The following is a 17,441-nucleotide window of genomic DNA, read 5'->3' as shown; positions in this document are numbered from 1 at the left end:
AGGCATGGACATATATACACTACCCTACGTAGGGTAGATAGCTAGTGGGAAGCAGCCGCATAGCACAGGGAGATCAGCTCGGTGCTTTGTGATCGCCTGGGAGGGTGGGATAGGGAGGGTGGGAGGGAGGGAGGTGCAAGAGGGAAGAGATATTGGAACATATGTATATATATAACTGATTCATTTTGTTGTAAAGCAGAAACTAACACACCATTGTAAAGCAATTATACTCCAATAAAGATGTTAAAAAAAATAAAATAAAATATATAAATAAATAAAAGGACAGATTCTGACAAGTTCAGAGGAAAAGGGAATGGGGAGAATTTCAGAGAAGGGGGAAGTTGGGTGAGAGTGTTATCATGGGGGAATTGAGGGTATAGAGGAGTTGTGGGTGGTGTAGAAGGAAGGGGGATGATGGCATCAGAGGTGGAGTCTGGACAGGGAGAGCTGGGGAAAGAGACAGGTGGTGCTGAAGGAGGAACCAAGGGAGAAGAGCATGAGGCTTTGGGAGACATTTAATCTTTTTTCAATTGTCTCAGTTCATCTTAAAATCTTAATTTGCGGAGATACAATTTTAGACCCCCAATAATATTGGGAAGCCTCAAAATACCAATTGAAATAAGCATTTCACTCAGTTCTGGAAATTTTTAAGCTATTGTAGTCCAATTTGGTTTTAAGAAAATTGTTTGGAGATTTCATAAATTCCCCATAATGGCCATTGATTTTTTTTTTTTTTTTTTTTGTGGTACGCGGGCCTCTCACTGTTGTGGCCTATCCCGTTGCGGAGCACAGGCTCCGGACGCGCAGGCTCAGCGGCCATGGCTCACGGGCCTAGCCGCTCCGCGGCATGTGGGATCTTCCTGGGCTGGGGCACGAACCCGTGTCCCCTGCATTGGCAGGCGGACTCTCAACCACTGCGCCACCAGGGAAGCCCCGGCCATTGATATTTTTAATTGTTGTTTGGCCAGATTGATCCATTTAGTTGCAAATGTGCACGAGGAAGGACCACTGTTTTTAAATATAAAATTGGCTGGAGTCCGGGGGGAGGGCGGAGGGCACTCTTAAAATTCTTAGGTAACTGGTATCCCATTTCTCAGATGTTTTTCTTTAGAGTGAAAGTGAGGTAGGAGGTAGATGGGCCCCAGGTCTGAGCAGCTGGGGTTTGTCAAGTGGAGTAAATCGGAGCTTTGTTTTCCCTGACACTCCAAGGACAAAATTAGTGGCAGGAGCTGAGCCCTGCTGGAGTAAAGAGATAAGACGACCCATCTATCACTCCTGAGGTCAAGGAAACCTCCCCAACTGCACATGTACAGGAAGGCTCCTTGGGGGGGTCAGAAACGGAGGGAGCACCATCCCATAGTAGGTGTTTTAAAGCCTCCCATAAGCCTCCGCTGGAATCCATCTTGGCAAAAAGATGTGTGCAAATAGTGGATAGGGCCCTAAGATAGGTCAGATATGAGAAAAGAAATGAGATAATTGGCCAGAGGAGAGCAAAGACTCAGAAGAACTGCCCCTATATAAATGATTTGACCTTCTCTTTACTGTACTTCTCCTCATTGAGGACACCCACACCATTCCTCTCCAGGTGTGTATTCCTGTTTTGTTTCTGTCTAAATAAACTCTTTCTCTGTGTGCTCTCCCACATGTTGTGCTGTGTCTCTATTAATAAACTTTGTACCTGTTTTTGCGGTTTTTGCCTCCGTGAAATATTCTTGCTTTCAAATGGGGGCAAGAGCCAGGGCAACTTTGCTTCTAGCCTCTAGCCCCTGGTGGTCTAGCAGATAGGATTCCTGGTTTTCATCCAGGCTACTCAGGTTCAATTCCTGGGCAGGGAACTAAGATCTTGTTTCAAGACCAGTAACTGCTGTCTCTCTGAGATCAAAGAACGATTTTCAAGCAGCTTGAAGAGCTTACAGTTCAAACAACTTGCAAGCCTAATACCGGGCAATGTTAAAAAAACAGCTTGGTCCCAGAGAAGCCAGGCTAAAAGTCTTTTCAGCCAATTTCCAGAAAATAACCCCTTCCAAAGGAATAAGTCAAAGGCTAAAAAACCAACACGATTTCAGTGAAGCAAGGGATTCTTTCCCCTGTCCCAAAAGAATGGGTCTAAGGCATTTCAGCCTGCTGCAGTTGAAACAGTCTAATCTCAAAATCAGACCAAAATGCCAAACAGGTACTTTCATATAGAACAAGGACTTACCCAGAAAGACGAAACTTAAAATAGATCCCAAATAAAGCCTACAGAGCATCAAATGCAAAGAGAGCATGAGCTCAGATCTAGAAGAAAGACATACCTTCAAACTCCAGGGTCACTGAGAAAGCAGTGAGTGATAATGGGGTCAGTTGTGTGTACCACTCCTGTTTGCTCACAAGCCCAGAGCCTTTGAGGATCTTCTCTGGTCCCTGCATGGACCGCCAAGGTGTTCACCAAATAAACAAATAAATAGACAGCCAAATATTTCTCTAGGGAATATGGGTTTTTTCAGGATCAGCAGAGAATTGCAGTTCAGGGTCTGCAACCATGCAAAACATGGTTGTGCAAGTGCCCGCATGGCAAGGGAAGGAGCACACTTTTATAGAAGAAAAAGGAAGTTGGGAGGGCTATAGTAAGCAAAGAATCCATGGCTTTTCATTGGCTGAATCCTTGTGAGGAAAGAAAAGGAGTTTTTCTTCTTCCTTCTTCACGGTTGGGATCTGCTAACATTGCAAGGTGTGAGAGCTCTCCATTCTGGTCTCCCAAATTTTAATTTAATTTAATTTGGGTTTCTGGTTTATTTTTTAATAAATAAATTTATTTATTTATTTTTGGCTGTGTTGAGTATTTGTTGCTGCGCACGGGCTTTTCTCTAGTCGCAGTGAGCAGGGGCTACTCTTTGTTGCGGTGCGCGGGCTTCTCATTGCAGTGGCTTCTTTTGCTGTGGAACACGGGCTCTAGGAACGCGGGCTTCTGTAGTTGTGGCTTGCGGGCTCTAGAGTGCAGGCTCAGTAGTTGTGGTGCTTGGGCTTAGTTGCTCAGTGGCATGTGGGATCTTCCTGGACCAGGGCTCGAACCCATGTCCCCTGCATTGGCAGGCAGATTCTCAACCACTGCGTCACCAGGGAAGCCCTGGGTTTCTGTTTATTAATTTTTTTACAACAGTGATGGGAAGGCTGACACAATTCTTTAAAAGAAAAATATTTTGTGCATTTCTGTAAACCTAATGTATCTAGTATATCTACAGCTTAAAAATGAGCCTTGTAAACCCAGCCCTTGATCCTTTCTCTTTAGCTGATCCCACCCAAAGGGCAGACTGTGGCCATGAATCTGGGGATCATCTATGTATCTCTGTGGACAGTTGGTGGGCTGGTGAGTTTAAGGTAACAATCAAAACTCAAATTGATGACCTTTCCTCAAAGAATCAATTCAATCTAGAATCCCAATTATAGAAACAAAAATAGAAATGAGAACTACTGCTTTTACAAAAAAAAAGGAAAAATCTCTTTGACCCAAATATTGTGAATGTTTTGACATGAGGTTTTAGACACTATTTTAAAAATTAGTAGTTAATTTATCCAATTATGAAAATATCAATTAGAGAAAACTAGTAACCTCAAAACTTGCTTTAAATACATAGGACAAAAGTAGGAATTTGTAATACATTAATAACTTTTTGTTTATACAGACCTTAATTATTATCCCTCTGCAATACCCTTCCTTGCTATGGTTGATTCTGGCATAATGGGAATATCATCAGACAATGTCACCTTTCTGTCACCATCCAAGGATCAGATGAATTTTTGTTATAATGTTTCTAGCTGTTATTCATCCTTTCCAGATACAATGAAAAAATGGAATAAATTTTACCAGGTTTTGGCGAGTTTTTTTTTAGGGTTTTAAGTAATACTCTTCGAGAATAGTCAAGTAAATTTTGAATAATATTTAATGTAAGATTTTTTATGCATCGAACAGTATGTTCCTGAGGAATAAAGTTCTAGTATCTAAATCTTTATTAGGATGACAACAATATTCATACGAGTAGATTACTGCATGACATCATATCTCATTAGCACCCACATTAATATGAAGACTGCCCTATCCATTCTTTTCACACCAAATAAATTATATTCAAAACCTGTAGAAATTATGTCTTCATAGTGCATGTTCATCACATTTTCAGGTCAAGTGAGCAGTAAACTCTATAAATACTACTAGGGAATAGATTGCGGTGAATTTGATCAGCTTATTTCAACTCACTTTATAAACCATCACCTGCGCTGATTAAAACGATAATCTGACAATCAGAATCAAATGTTGATGTCCAAAGTGAAGTGTCACGGGTGAGAGAGTAAATGACCAAAGATCAGGTTTCCCTTTAGAGAACTTGTTCATTATACTGCATATGATTAGGTGAAAATACTCTTATACCTCCTCCCATTTCTGACTTTTAAAACTTTGTGGAAAGTTCATTGCACAGCAAGAGAAAAACAAATAAATGAAATACTACAGTATAAAATTCTGAGCATTTCAAAACCATATGGTTTATTTCTTTCAAATGGATTCAGTAATACTAGTAATTATTATAGCTAATATTAAGCTCTTTGGGGAGAATTAAGCATTAAGTTTTTTATACTTTAACTCTTAAATGTTCTCCCCTCATTTAGAATATTGAAAAATTATATTTATAAATAGAATTGATTTTCAGAAAGAGAGATTGTTATAATTGCATAAATATTAATAACATTTTCCTTCTTGGATAGCAGGTAAAGTCGTATTCTAGAAACTTTGATGACCTCTTGAAGTACTTATGGGTTGCACATGTCTCATCCTTGAAGGTTGCTCGTAAAAAATTTCACAATAGGTAAGAATGGATCTAAAGTTATTTTTTTAATCTTACACTATCTTTCTATCTTACACCATCTTTTTCACTGGAATCTTTTTCAATTTACCTATATGTCAACCATCGGGAAGTATTATGATAAAGATAAAACTGATAAGAAAACATTTTACTGGATAAAACTTGGAAGTATTTTATAAGTAGGTATATTTCCAGACCAGATGATACAGACAATACAGATATAACATTATTCATTACAAATTAAAAATGAAAATTTCTTTTTCAATAAGAAGAGAAAATGGAATGTAAATTGAAAACAGTATGGAGAGTCCTCAAAATATTAAAAATAGAACTACCATATGATCCAGCAATTTCACTTCTGGGTATTTTTCGGGAAAAAAAAATGAAAACACTAATTTGAAAAAAATATATGCACCCCTCATGTTCATTGCAGCATTATTTACACTAGCCAAGACATGGAAACAACCTAAGTGTCCACCGACAGATGAATGGATAAAGAAAATGTGGTATATATACACGGTGGGATATTATTCAGCCATAAAGAAGAAGGAAATTTTGCCATTTGCAACAACATGGATGGACTTTGAGGGCATTACTCTAAGTGAAATAAGTCAGACAGAGAAAGACAAATACTGTGTGACTTCACTTATATGTAGAATCATAAAAACAAAACAAAACACAAACAAAACCCCCAAAAAACAAAAACCAAGCTCATAGACACAAAGAACAGATTGGTGGTTGCCAGAGGTGGGAGGTAGGTGAAATGCGGGAAAGGGGTCAAAATGTACAAATTTCTAGTTATAAAATAAATGTCATGAAGACATAATGTACAGCATGGTGACTATAGTTAATGGTATTGTACTGCATATATGAAAATTTCTAAGAGAGTAGATATTAAAAGTTCTCATCACAAGAAAAAAGTTTGTAACTGTGTAGGGTGACTAATGTTAACTAGACTTGTGGTGATCATCTTGCAATATACACAAATATCAAATCATTATGTTGTACAACTAAAAAAAAGAGAAAAATTGTCTGTCTAGTATATATCATTAGGAAAAAATATCAAACTACCTGAAAATCAGGAAAAATTCTCTATAGGTTATTTCATTTTTCAGTGGTTACCTGAAATGAGAATCATGTATTCTTAAAGAGATATCCAAATCCAGCAGAAATTGAAATTGCTAATCCTCTTTGATTTATATCTTTACATTTTGAAACAATGAGAGTTGGTCACATTCCAGAGTTTATGCAAGTAGAGCATGTTTTATGAAAAAGGCAAAACATTTGACTAAAAGTACATATTTTCTGGGATGATAATTTCTAGATTTAAATTCTAAGAACATCTCTTCAAAGTTTCAAATCTAGGGGCTAAATCAATACCATGTTTTTACAGTCTGTAATCTAAAAAGTAGAATAATGTAGTTTTGAAGAAATTAGCTGTTTTGTAAGTTCAGTTGGCAAAGTTCTGAGTAGACTAATTCTAAATGCATACTCCCCCTCACTTGTCTATTAGGTTACAACATTACTCTAAACAAGAAGCAGAGTTTAAAAGCAGCAGGGCTTTGTTTGTGGATTATTTAGCTCCACCCCTCTTCCCTTCAGCTTTGATTAGAACATATGGACTCCAGAAGGGCCTGCCAACACAAATGCTTGTTAGTGGGAATAAAGCCCCCTTCATCAGTGACTTTACAGGCTTTCAGAACACAGTCCTGCTTGGTGTAAATTTTCTCCACAAAGTGTATAAGTATACAGGGAAGTGACACAAAGACTTTATTTTTTTGTAAATTCTATATGTTGTGTTGATTTCATAGGTAATGAAATATCATTAGAATCATAATTATGAATCACTACAACAGATCGTCTAAAGAAAGAAATGTTGACTTCCTGTACGTATCTGTTTCAAAGTTTTCACAATAACCTTTGTAGGCTTTTTTTTTTTTTAAATTTATTCTTGGCTGTGTTGGGTCTTCGTTGCTGCTTGCAGGCTTTCTCTAGTTGTGGCGAGAAGGGGCTACTCTTCGTTGCGGTGCACAGGCTTCTCAGTGCATTGGCTTCTCGTTGTGTAGCACGGGCTCTAGGCGCATGGGCTTCAGTAGTTACAGCACGCAGTCTCAGTAGTTGCAGCGCACGTGCTCTAGGGCATGCGGACTTCAGTAGTTGTGGCACATGGGCTCAGTAGTTGTGGTGCACAGGCTTAGTTGCTCCATGGCATGTGGGATCTTCCTGGACCAGGGATCGAACCTGGGTCCCCTGCATTGGCAGGCAGATTCTTAACCACTGAGCCACCAGGGAAGTCCTCTTTGTGGGCTTATGATGGGTTTCATTTAATGGGACATATTATAGGCCCTCCCTTACTTAGCATGTCCTCTTTTCTTCGCACAAAAACAGCAGATCAGTACCACCACATTTTAGTTTGACAAGGACATAAGAGAAACCTCTATTTATTTCTTGGACAAGTTTTGCTATTTTATTTTATTTTACTTTGTTTTAAAATGAAAAATATAATAATGATACTTGCCATGACTAACAGAACCATGAAATAATTTTATGTGAACTTTCTTCAGCCAGTTCTACAGATTATAGACATAAAGAAAAAAATCTGATCCCCTAAATTTCTGGTTTTGGAGGAGGTATATTTCTCCAAAATTTCCAAATCCTAGGCTTACTAATAGTGGAAAACAGAAGAAATCACATAATGGTAAATTTGAAAATTACTGTATCATTCAATTTTCCAGATACTATTTACCATTTACCCTTGTTCTATTGAGGAAAAAAAAATATATATATTTTTTATATATTTATATATATATATATCTAATTTCTATTCCCTAAAGCCAAATTCAGAAATAAGATATGAGTCAAAATAAAAGTGAATGCATTGTAAATTTAAAATTGTGTATGCCTTACTTAGGGTAACACGATATTTGAATAAATAAACTGAATTATAACGGCAAAACTCAATAGGATTCTATTTCTCCCTCGCATAATGATTCAGGATGTTTACTCAATTGAAAGGAGGCTTTCTTCCATGGTAATTCAGGGGCTTAGGATCCTTCAATCTGTGGCTCCGTCAATCTTTACAGCTTCACCATTGTATGCTCAGTACAAAAATCAAAAGAATTAGAGAGCTTAAAGAGAGACCCCCTTTTAAAGGCCTAGGACTAGAAGAGATAAGCATAACTATCTCACATAACTTTGGCAAAAATACAGCCCCACTGGATGGAGGATGGGAGGGACTTGGGAAAGTTCATTCTTGTCTGAGCCCCACTGATAGGGGAATCACAAAATCTGTTGAATTGCCAGTCATCTTTGCCACATTGTCAGATACAGAAAGTAAAATCTAGGCCAAGATGATTTAACAAACTTGAACTTCCCAGTATGTAAAGAATGAGGGATTAGATGAATGGTTAGAGTTTATTTCATTTAAAAATTATAAAATTTCTAAATTTTTGTAAGCTCTACTTTTACTAAAATTAGCTTTGGATTTAGTAAGGAGTTTTGAATTCACTGTAGGCTACAATAAAAAAGAAAAAGATGCAGAAAAGAAACAGTAAATTGGAACATAGTTAAACGAGTTACCTAGCTTCCTCACTTCCTCTAGTAATTGCATGCTCCCACTGATGCTCAGAATTCAGAAACCGTGCTGAAAACCTTGGCAGATATTTTTAGTTAATTCAAGTATAGACAAAATAATAAATAGAATATCATTAATCAAAATATTTTTACAGTTGAACATGTCTGGTTCATAGTTAACATATATTAAACTTTTTAACGTAATATTCAACTACATTTTTGATATAAAAAAATTTAAGATTTTTCTTTACACTAGCAACTGCACTAAATTTTCTTGTATTTTAGCCTTTATGCCATGATATTTTTGTGACTTCAAGTCTTCATTACTTTGGTATTTTAAAAAAATTATTTATTTATCTTAACCAAACTTGGGAAAAGTCATGCAAGGGAAAGTATAGTCTGCAGATTATGCCACTTGCTTGCGTGGCTGCCCTGCCTTACTCTTAGTGTGGAAAAATACGGGGAAAAGAGTGATTCCTGACTCCTGAGACTTTGATGTGTAAGTTCTAACCAATCCCAGTCAAGGACCTCCTGTAGAAGAATTAAGGGTAGAGCAAGAGTCCAGGGATGTTAATGGAAATAACTGCTCATAAAATAAAGTAATGGGAAATAAATATGATTTTCCCAACAGAGAACTAGTAGAAGAAAAAAGGGCAGTAGCTCAAGCTCAAGTCTTCTGTATCCTCTTTCTTGTTCATTAACTGATCAATCCATTCTGACATATTTGGTCCACCCAAAATTCACAACCGTTACTACTTTATTTCCTAATAACATTTCATTTTATGACTATTATTTTCCTTATTTTTAAAATATATTCAACATGTCTGTTATTTAAAATTCAAACACTACAGAAAGTTATTAAATGCAAATAAAACTTACCTTCTCCATCATCATCACTTAACCTCCATACCATTATTTCTTGCCTGATATATATACTTACATATATTTAAGTTTTGGGCCCACTTCTACAAAAATAAGTATATGAACTAGTGAATATAAATACATGAATAAATTATTTGATAAAAACTCTGTATTTGCATAAAAGAGATTATATGAATGGAACTGTTCTATGCTATATATTTTTAACTAATCATGTATATTTTAGATATTAGCAAGTTAACAAATATTAACAGACATCATTCTCTTTAAATAATACATAACTTTCCACTGAATGGATTTATATTCTTTCCAGTTTTAAGCAATGCAAAGTGACATTTGATGTCTACTTTCATTAATTTAATTTGTTGGAATGGTGACAGATTAAATTGCTGGGAATGAATGTATGATCAGGTATTGCCAAATGGCAGTGAAAGAGTGTGGTATAGATTATGTTCTTATCAAAATAAAGACACACACACAAAAAAACCCCACACAAACTGTTTATTAAGATTCATAATTCTGCATAGACACCAAAAATGAGTATTAGCAAACTTTAAAATTTGCAATAGTCTAATATGCAAAAAATATCACTTCACTTTTTATGGGTCTTATTCTTTTAATCACTGCTGTATCCACTATTCTCTTCAGTTACGTATCTTATAAATTTGAATATGAAGGCATAACATAATTTTAAAGAGCAAAATATGTTTTATTTTAAAATGTATATGAAAACATGCTAATTTTATACTAATTGAAATTAATTTTGTTAAATTGAATTTTGTTTTAAATAATTTCATCTTTTGGGATCAAAGTTAAAATTTTACCTACAACTTTTAAATGTCTTTAAATTTTCTAGGAAAAATTTAATGAAGTTACAAGAAAACTGTTTCTAGAGATTTTGGAATTCATTCTTCATTGTCTTAGCTAAATACTCCTGGAAATGTATAATAAAATAAAAATCCACAATGATAAATTTTCAAGGAACAGTGTTCTCCAATAATAACTAAAATGTTAACTGTCCAGTATAGATTCAGTTGAATAACTGGCAAATGCTGGTAAGTTAATAAAGGTAATAAAACGCTGATTGGACTTTTGGGATATTATTCTACTTAAATTAATTTCATGAAATTTAGAGGAACAGATTTTCATGGACAGTAGTCAAGAGGCAGAATATTTTAAATGAAAATCTGAATAGTGAATTTGAATTTCTAAAATGCTTAAAAATGAACTATTGATTTAGAATGTATTACCTGATTTAGCAATGTTCTCTCTGAAAAAATTTAAAAATTATGTTCAGAATTTTTTAGTTCATATTTTATGGGATACTTCATTTTTATGGAATATTTCAGGGTCACAGAGGGCAACATTTTTCTCCTTTAAGAAGAGATAGGGCTTCCCTGGTGGTGCAGTGGTTGAGAGTCCTCCTGCCGATGCAGGGGACACGAGTTCGTGCCCCAGTCCGGGAAGATCCTACATGCCGCGGAGCGGCTAGGCCCGTGAGCCATGGCCGCTGGGCCTGCGTGTCGGGAGCCTGTGCTCCGCAACGGGAGAGGCCACAACAGTGAGAGGCCTGCGTACCGCAAAAAAAAAAAAAAAAAAAAAAAAAAAATGAGGAAGAAGGTGGTCTTTTTCCCCTCCCCACTTTTCCTTGGATTATATAAGTGTAGCCCACTAAGTTCTCAGGGCACAGCACCCTTTCGCTAGCCTGCCTGAAAGCCTCAGAAGTGTCCTATTCTAATAAAGCACTTCTTATTTATCACTTTGCCTCTCACCAAATTCTTTCTTCGCTGAGCCATAAAGAACTGGTGCCCCCCAAAACTGACCTACTTTGTTCCTTTACTCTGCCCCTATCACTGGGAAAACCGTTATATGAAAGCTTCATGTGGCTCTACAAGTCACCACCTCCTAGCCAGTGGATACTGTCTCCTACGAGAGCAGCCTTGAGAAATTTGATCCTTAAGCATTCATTATCAATTGTGGACCAAAGGAGGGGAAACTTACCTAATTGCTGTACACTTGTTGTCAATGAAAACACACAAAAAAAACCCCTAACAAACTAATTATATATTCTATTTGCCAGGTCAGTTTTATGAGTTTTAAAACTTTAATTGAATGTCAGTACTTCATTTTAAAATGTTCTGGACTTTGGTTATAAATCAGCAAGACATATTGCTCTAAATTTCATGAAATCGGGTTACATAGGATAACAACAGAAGAGCCATACAAGTTTATTGTCTGTTTATTAATTTCTTAGTGATTTGTGATAGCTTAATACAATTTTCTTTAGATCCTAAACATTTTAAGTGTTAATGAATTCAAAAATCAAGAATTATTAATTGAGCAAAATAATCATTGCATTAAGTTGAATTTAAAGTTAGGAATGCATGGACAAAACCCTAACAAATGAGCATAAGTCATAAACACCAAAAACAAGAAAACTGTATGATTATGATAGTGTTAAATTTTGAAATTACTGTTGTCCAATTTGTTAGAATTGTTCATTTTAATTCATTAATCATTTCCAGAAACGTTGGATTAAAGATTGCAAGGATTGCTTCAGAAATCTCTAGAGCTAGCTTCTTTGCAGCCTGTGTCTTCATTAAAATTTTCCATATAGTCAAAGATAGTGAATCTGGGAAAAATATAAAATAATTACATGTAAATTTAAATGTATACGCATTTGCTAAAATGTTTATTTTTTTAAAAATTCTATGTATTTTGGATACAAATATATATGTACATTACATGATAATTATACACATAAAGTTTTTTAATTTAAAATTAATTGACCAGATCTTCATACAAAAATCAGTAAGAAATATAAGCAATTAACCAGAAAACTGGGAAAAGCACACAAACACAGTCAAAGAATTGTAAATTCATATGAGTGAAGTAGCACTTTCTACATTACACACAAATTATAGAAATTGCTATATGATAGTAGGTTGGAGAAAATAAGAACCTTAATTCATAGTTTTATAACAAAAATGTAAACTCCTGAAAATTTTTTTGAATACCATTTGGCAATATATGACCCATCAACTTGAATACAGTTCCTTTCTACACATTTATTGGTAAAATAATAAATTATGGCAAGAAATGTATACATAAAATGCCATTGTTACATTATTGCTACCAGCTTATAACGGAAAATAATGTCCACAGTTATGGCATATTCATTAAATGAAACACTACATATCATTTAAACAGAGGGGGTTGGATCAATATGTCCTGATACAGAAAAAGCTCCATGAAGATTTTTTAGTAAAAAGTATAGTGCAGAGCAGTGAGTATAATTTCATTTGTACAGACAACATAGGTTTTATTTATTCATTTATTTGCACTGTTTTAAGTATTTTTTAAAATTCAATAAATTTGCACCAAGGACTGATTTTTTAAAATTAGGTGGAAGACCAAGAGATACAAGTGAAGAAAGATGGTAAAGAAGACTTTGTTTTCATTTGATGTGTCACTTAGACTTTTTAAGTTTGAATATATTACATATACTTAAAAATAAATTAGTAAAATGTACAGCAATTAAAATGCATTTTAAATAAAGAGAAAATAAGAGTTTTAAAAACAGTTTTTGAAAAGAAGAAATATTTTAGGTTAGATCTGTTACTGTACAAGTGGTAACAGTTTGGCAGTATCCAGAATACTTGGTCCCAGGTATACTTCTTTTTCTGCCTAAGCTCTTTGGGGATAGGAGGATAATGCTTAATTTCCATTAAGAGCTATTTTCATGAACATCCTTTTCTCCTTTCCATGGAGATAAAGCATGTTACCTGATTAGTGGGTATGAGCCTTCAGTTCATGCTTTTCAATTGGCTAGAGCTAATCTACTAAAGTCCTAAGATCCAGGAATAGCTTTTTTTCTCTTTTTCCTATCTAGACTAGTGAGGAAGTGATACTAGGATACTGACCTATTCTGCAAACTTTCCTTTGGGTGCCCTTTCCCAGGTCTAGAGTAAGGGTATGTAGTAGGGAGAACATTGTTGCTGCATGCCTAAATCATATTCTTCAATTGTTATCCAGCATTAAAGCTAAGGTTCCATTCGCTCGTTCCTTTGCTTGTCTCAACTGGTTTTGATTTTGCACAGGGGCAAAAAAAATGTGATCTATTGATACTGCACAATTACCAGTACTCATTCCTTGAGGGATTTAACTCATATATATAACACTAGTCATTACTTATATTGGAGGCTGCAAAAGCTAATGTCCACAGAGACTAGGAAGGTAACATAAATGTTTGAGATTAGATAAATATAGAAAATTAGTAGTGGGAGTTGTGCACTGTGCAGCTGTGCACCCAAGGATTGCTGTGTCCATGGGACGCTTTTCACTGGGGCCAGATGTTTGCAGACCTGGCCATGTGAAAACCCATGGAGGGAATTCAGGGATCCTGGAATTTCATGTTAAGATAAATCTGGGGTGGAAATAAAGAGGGAGAATAATAAAGAGAAAATAAAAAAGAAAATTAGTAGTGATGGTAGCTATAAAAACTATTTCAAGGAGAGGCAGTTCCTACTCAACTTCAGGAACTTGGTGACATGCAGAAATATGGGCCCACCATACCCTGCATTATAATGTTTTTAGGAGAGTCTCAGAAATTTAGATTCTTTTCATGAAATTTATCATTATTTTCACAAATAATTTGATATTTTAAATATTTATATTTGTAGACCGAACGAAAATGCCTTGATCCATTATTGGGCCAGTGGTTTGCAAACTCTAATAATCGCCAAAATACTATTCAATCCTAGATGTTTCCTTATTGATTTTCTCCCTGGATGATCTATCTATTGATATGTTGAAGTCCCCTAGTATTATTTTTTTGCTATTTATTTCTCCCTTCAGATCTGTTAATACGTGCTTTATATATTTAGGTCCTCCTATGTTGGGTGCATAAATATTTACAAATGTTGTATCCTCCTGTGGAATTGAACCTTTATTATTATATACTGATCCTCTTTGTCTCTTCTTACAATGTTTGTCTTAAAGTCTATTTTTTCTGATATAAGTATAGCTACCTGAGCTTTCTTTTGGTTTCCATTTGCATGGGATATCTTTTTCCAACCCTTCACTTTCAGTCTGAGTTTCCTTAAAGCTGAGGTGAGTCTCTTGTAGGCAGCATGCAGTTGGGTCTTACCTTTTATCCACTCAGCCATTCTATGTCTTTTGATTGGAGAATTTAGTCCATTGACAGTTAAAGTAATTATTGATAGGTATGGACTTATTGCCATTTTGTTTGTTGTTTCTGGTTGTTTTATAATTCCTTTGTGCTTTTCTTCTTTTCTTGCTCTCTTTCTATGTGACTGATGATTTTCTGTAGGATATGCTTAGATTCCTTTCTCTTTACCTTTTTTTGTATCTACTATAGAGTTTTGCTTTGTGGTTACCATGAGACTTAACATAAAATATGTTATATTTATAACAGTCTACTTTAAGCCTACAACTTAAGTTTGAAGACATTCTAAAGTTCTGCATTTTTACTCTCACGCCCCACCCCCAAGTTTTATGTTCTCAGTGTCACAATTGACATCTCTTGTCTTATGTACCGATTAACAAGTAATTGTAGTTATAGTTATTTTTACTCTTTAGTCTTTTAATCTTCATACTAGATTCATAAATGATTAATCCATCACCATTACAACATTAGATTATTCTGAATTTAACTGTATTTTACCTTTATCAATGAGACATATTTCATATATTTTCCTGTTACTAATTAGCACCCTTTTGTTTCAGCTTTAAAAAGTCCCTTTAACATTTCTTATAAGGCTGCTTCATGGTGTTGAACTCCAGCTTTTGCTTTTCTTCAAAAAGCTCCCTTCAATAAACAGCTTTTCCAGGTAGAGCACTCTTGTTTGGCAGGGTTTTCTTTCAAGCGCTTTGAATATATTGTGCCACTCCCTCTGGCCTGCAAAGCTCCTGCTGAAAAACATGCTGACAGTCTTATGGATGTTCCCTTCTACATAATAAGTTGTTTTTCTTCTGTTATTTTTAAGAGTCTCTCCTTGTCTTTAACTTTTGATAATTTAATTATAATGTGTCTTGGTGTGGGTCTCCTTAGGTTCATTTTATTTGGAACTTAAGCTATCTTTACTCTGTTTAATTTTTTTGTTTTTTTTTGTTTTTTTTGTTTGGTCACACTGGGATCTTAGTTCTCCGACCAGGGGTCAAATCCATGCCCCCAGCAGTTCAGTGGAAGTGCAGAGTCCTAACCACTGGACCACCAGGGAATTCCATGCTTCTTTAGTTGGATGAATTTCATGGCCTTGTCTTTGAGTTCGTTGATCCTTTCTTCCACTTCAACAGTCTGTTGCTGAGCCCCTCTATTGAATTTTTTAGTTCAGCTATTGTAGTCTTCAGCTCTGCGATTTCTATCTGGTATCTTCTCTGCGTCAAATTTTTTTACTTTTACTTTACAATGTTCATGCATTGTTCTCCTGACCCCAGTGAGCATTTCATGACCAATATTTTGAACTCTTTATCAGGTAATCACTTATCTCTGTTTCATTAGGGTTTTCTTCTGAGGTGTTATCTTGTTCTTTCATTTGGAACATATTCCTTTTTTCTTCACATTTCTTGACTTTCTGTGTTGATTTCTATGCATTGTATAAAACAGCCATCCCTCCCTGTCGTTGAAGGAGTGGCCTTGTATAGGACATGAAATTTATCATTTAACCCTGACCCAGTTCTTGGTGGTTTCTCAGTCTTTGTGATTGTCTAAGCAATTTTTTTTTTGTTCTTAGTGTCTTCCAGTAATTGAGGGTGTGCCAAGACCTGTCAGTGTCCCAAAGGGGAGGATCTCAGGTAGCACCTACATGTAGGCTGATTGTAAGCTGGATCCTCAGGCAATAGCTTTTGTTTGTTACAGTCCTGTGGAACCCATGAACTTCAACTCTGCTGGAGACTGCAGCCAGGCACTCAAGGGGTATCCCCTGCATGGCAGCTGTAAAAAAGTGGGGCACCAAATGTGTGCACAATTTCCTTTCCAGGATATATCAGCAATCTGGAGTGAGACAGAGGAAGAGTGTGAATGTGGCACCCAATGGGATTCCAGTCTCTGGAGAATATTGTAGCCAGCCCCTTGATATGCATTAAATTACAAGACTGCGGTTCAGTCTGCAGCTATTAAGATAAGCAAATAGGCCTCTTTCATGGAAAAGCTGGGCCCATTTCAGTCTGCTGCCTCTGCTTTGGGTTCTGAGGGGCTTGCCACAGTGAGTTTGCACAAGCCCTTTGAGAAGTATCTCTCATTTACTTTAGCCTCCTGGGTCTCATGGATGCAATCCCTGTTGCCTTTCAAAGCTAGATGTTTTGGCGGCCCGTCTCTCAGGTGGAAGCCTCAAAAGCTGAGATGGCAAATCCAAACCCTTCACTACTCAGGGAGAATCTGGGAGTTGTAAGATCCCTCCGAGGCATGTGTCACTGTGCCGGGGTGGGGGTGGGGGGTTTATAGCACAGATCCTCCTTCCTGTTTCAATGTGGGACTTTTTTTCTCATTCGCCTGATGTGTAGGAGTCACTCAGCTAGTTTATGGATTCTTTCCAGAAGGAATTGTTTTGTATGTAGCCCTAGATTAGGTGTGTCTATTGAAAGAGGTAAGCTCAGGAGCCTCCTATGTTGCTATCTGAATTGAAGCTTTTGAGATGCCCAAGCTCATTTTCTCCCACTTCTTCACGCATCACACTTCAGCAAACAGTTGTCCCCATTCAAAGAAAGGAGGATGAGGCAATGACCTTCTTGGTCAGGATGGGGGCAGTGAAGGGGTCATCTGGCCTCAGCCTTGAAACGTAAAGTTTGATAAGTTTTTAAAGCACTTTGAATTTCATTACCTTGAATCTAGCTTCTGACAGTTTTGAACCTTCACTCAGTCTTCATTGTTTATTTTCGATATCACCCATGAAAAAAACAAAAAACCTATGCAGGCTTTCTTTTCTTACTACTTATTTATTACTTAATATTATTTCTCAGCTTTAATATGAGTTCTCTAGTGTTAGAATATGTGTAGTCAAGGATTAAAAGCTGTTGCCACTGAAGATGGAGAGGTTGTTGAGAATTTTACATAATTAGAAAAAAAAAACTCCTCCATGCCAATTCTTATCATCAGTGAAAATGTTAAAGAGCTAACTTGAGGCCTGAAAAGTT

The 17,441-nt window shown here is 36.1% G+C and overlaps 1 protein-coding gene across 1 annotated transcript; it reads left to right on the top strand.

The window, feature by feature from the left end:
- Positions 1 to 1,947: 1,947 nt before the first annotated feature.
- LOC114895899 (protein LEG1 homolog) lies at positions 1,948 to 6,595 on the top strand. The gene is made up of 5 exons (XM_029223536.1): positions 1,948 to 2,173; positions 3,269 to 3,346; positions 3,663 to 3,847; positions 4,738 to 4,838; positions 6,349 to 6,595. The coding sequence occupies exons 1-5, from the start codon at positions 1,948 to 1,950 to the stop codon at positions 6,593 to 6,595; spliced, it is 837 nt and encodes a 278-aa protein (XP_029079369.1).
- The last annotated feature ends 10,846 nt before the right edge of the window (positions 6,596 to 17,441 follow it).

The sequence above is a fragment of the Monodon monoceros genome, unplaced genomic scaffold (assembly GCF_005190385.1).
Source record: "Monodon monoceros isolate NGI ecotype Baffin Bay Population unplaced genomic scaffold, NGI_Narwhal_1 Super_Scaffold_15, whole genome shotgun sequence".
Lineage (NCBI taxonomy): Eukaryota > Metazoa > Chordata > Mammalia > Artiodactyla > Monodontidae > Monodon > Monodon monoceros.
Note: the sequence above shows the minus strand (reverse complement) of the source record. Positions and strands in the feature narration are given on the sequence as shown.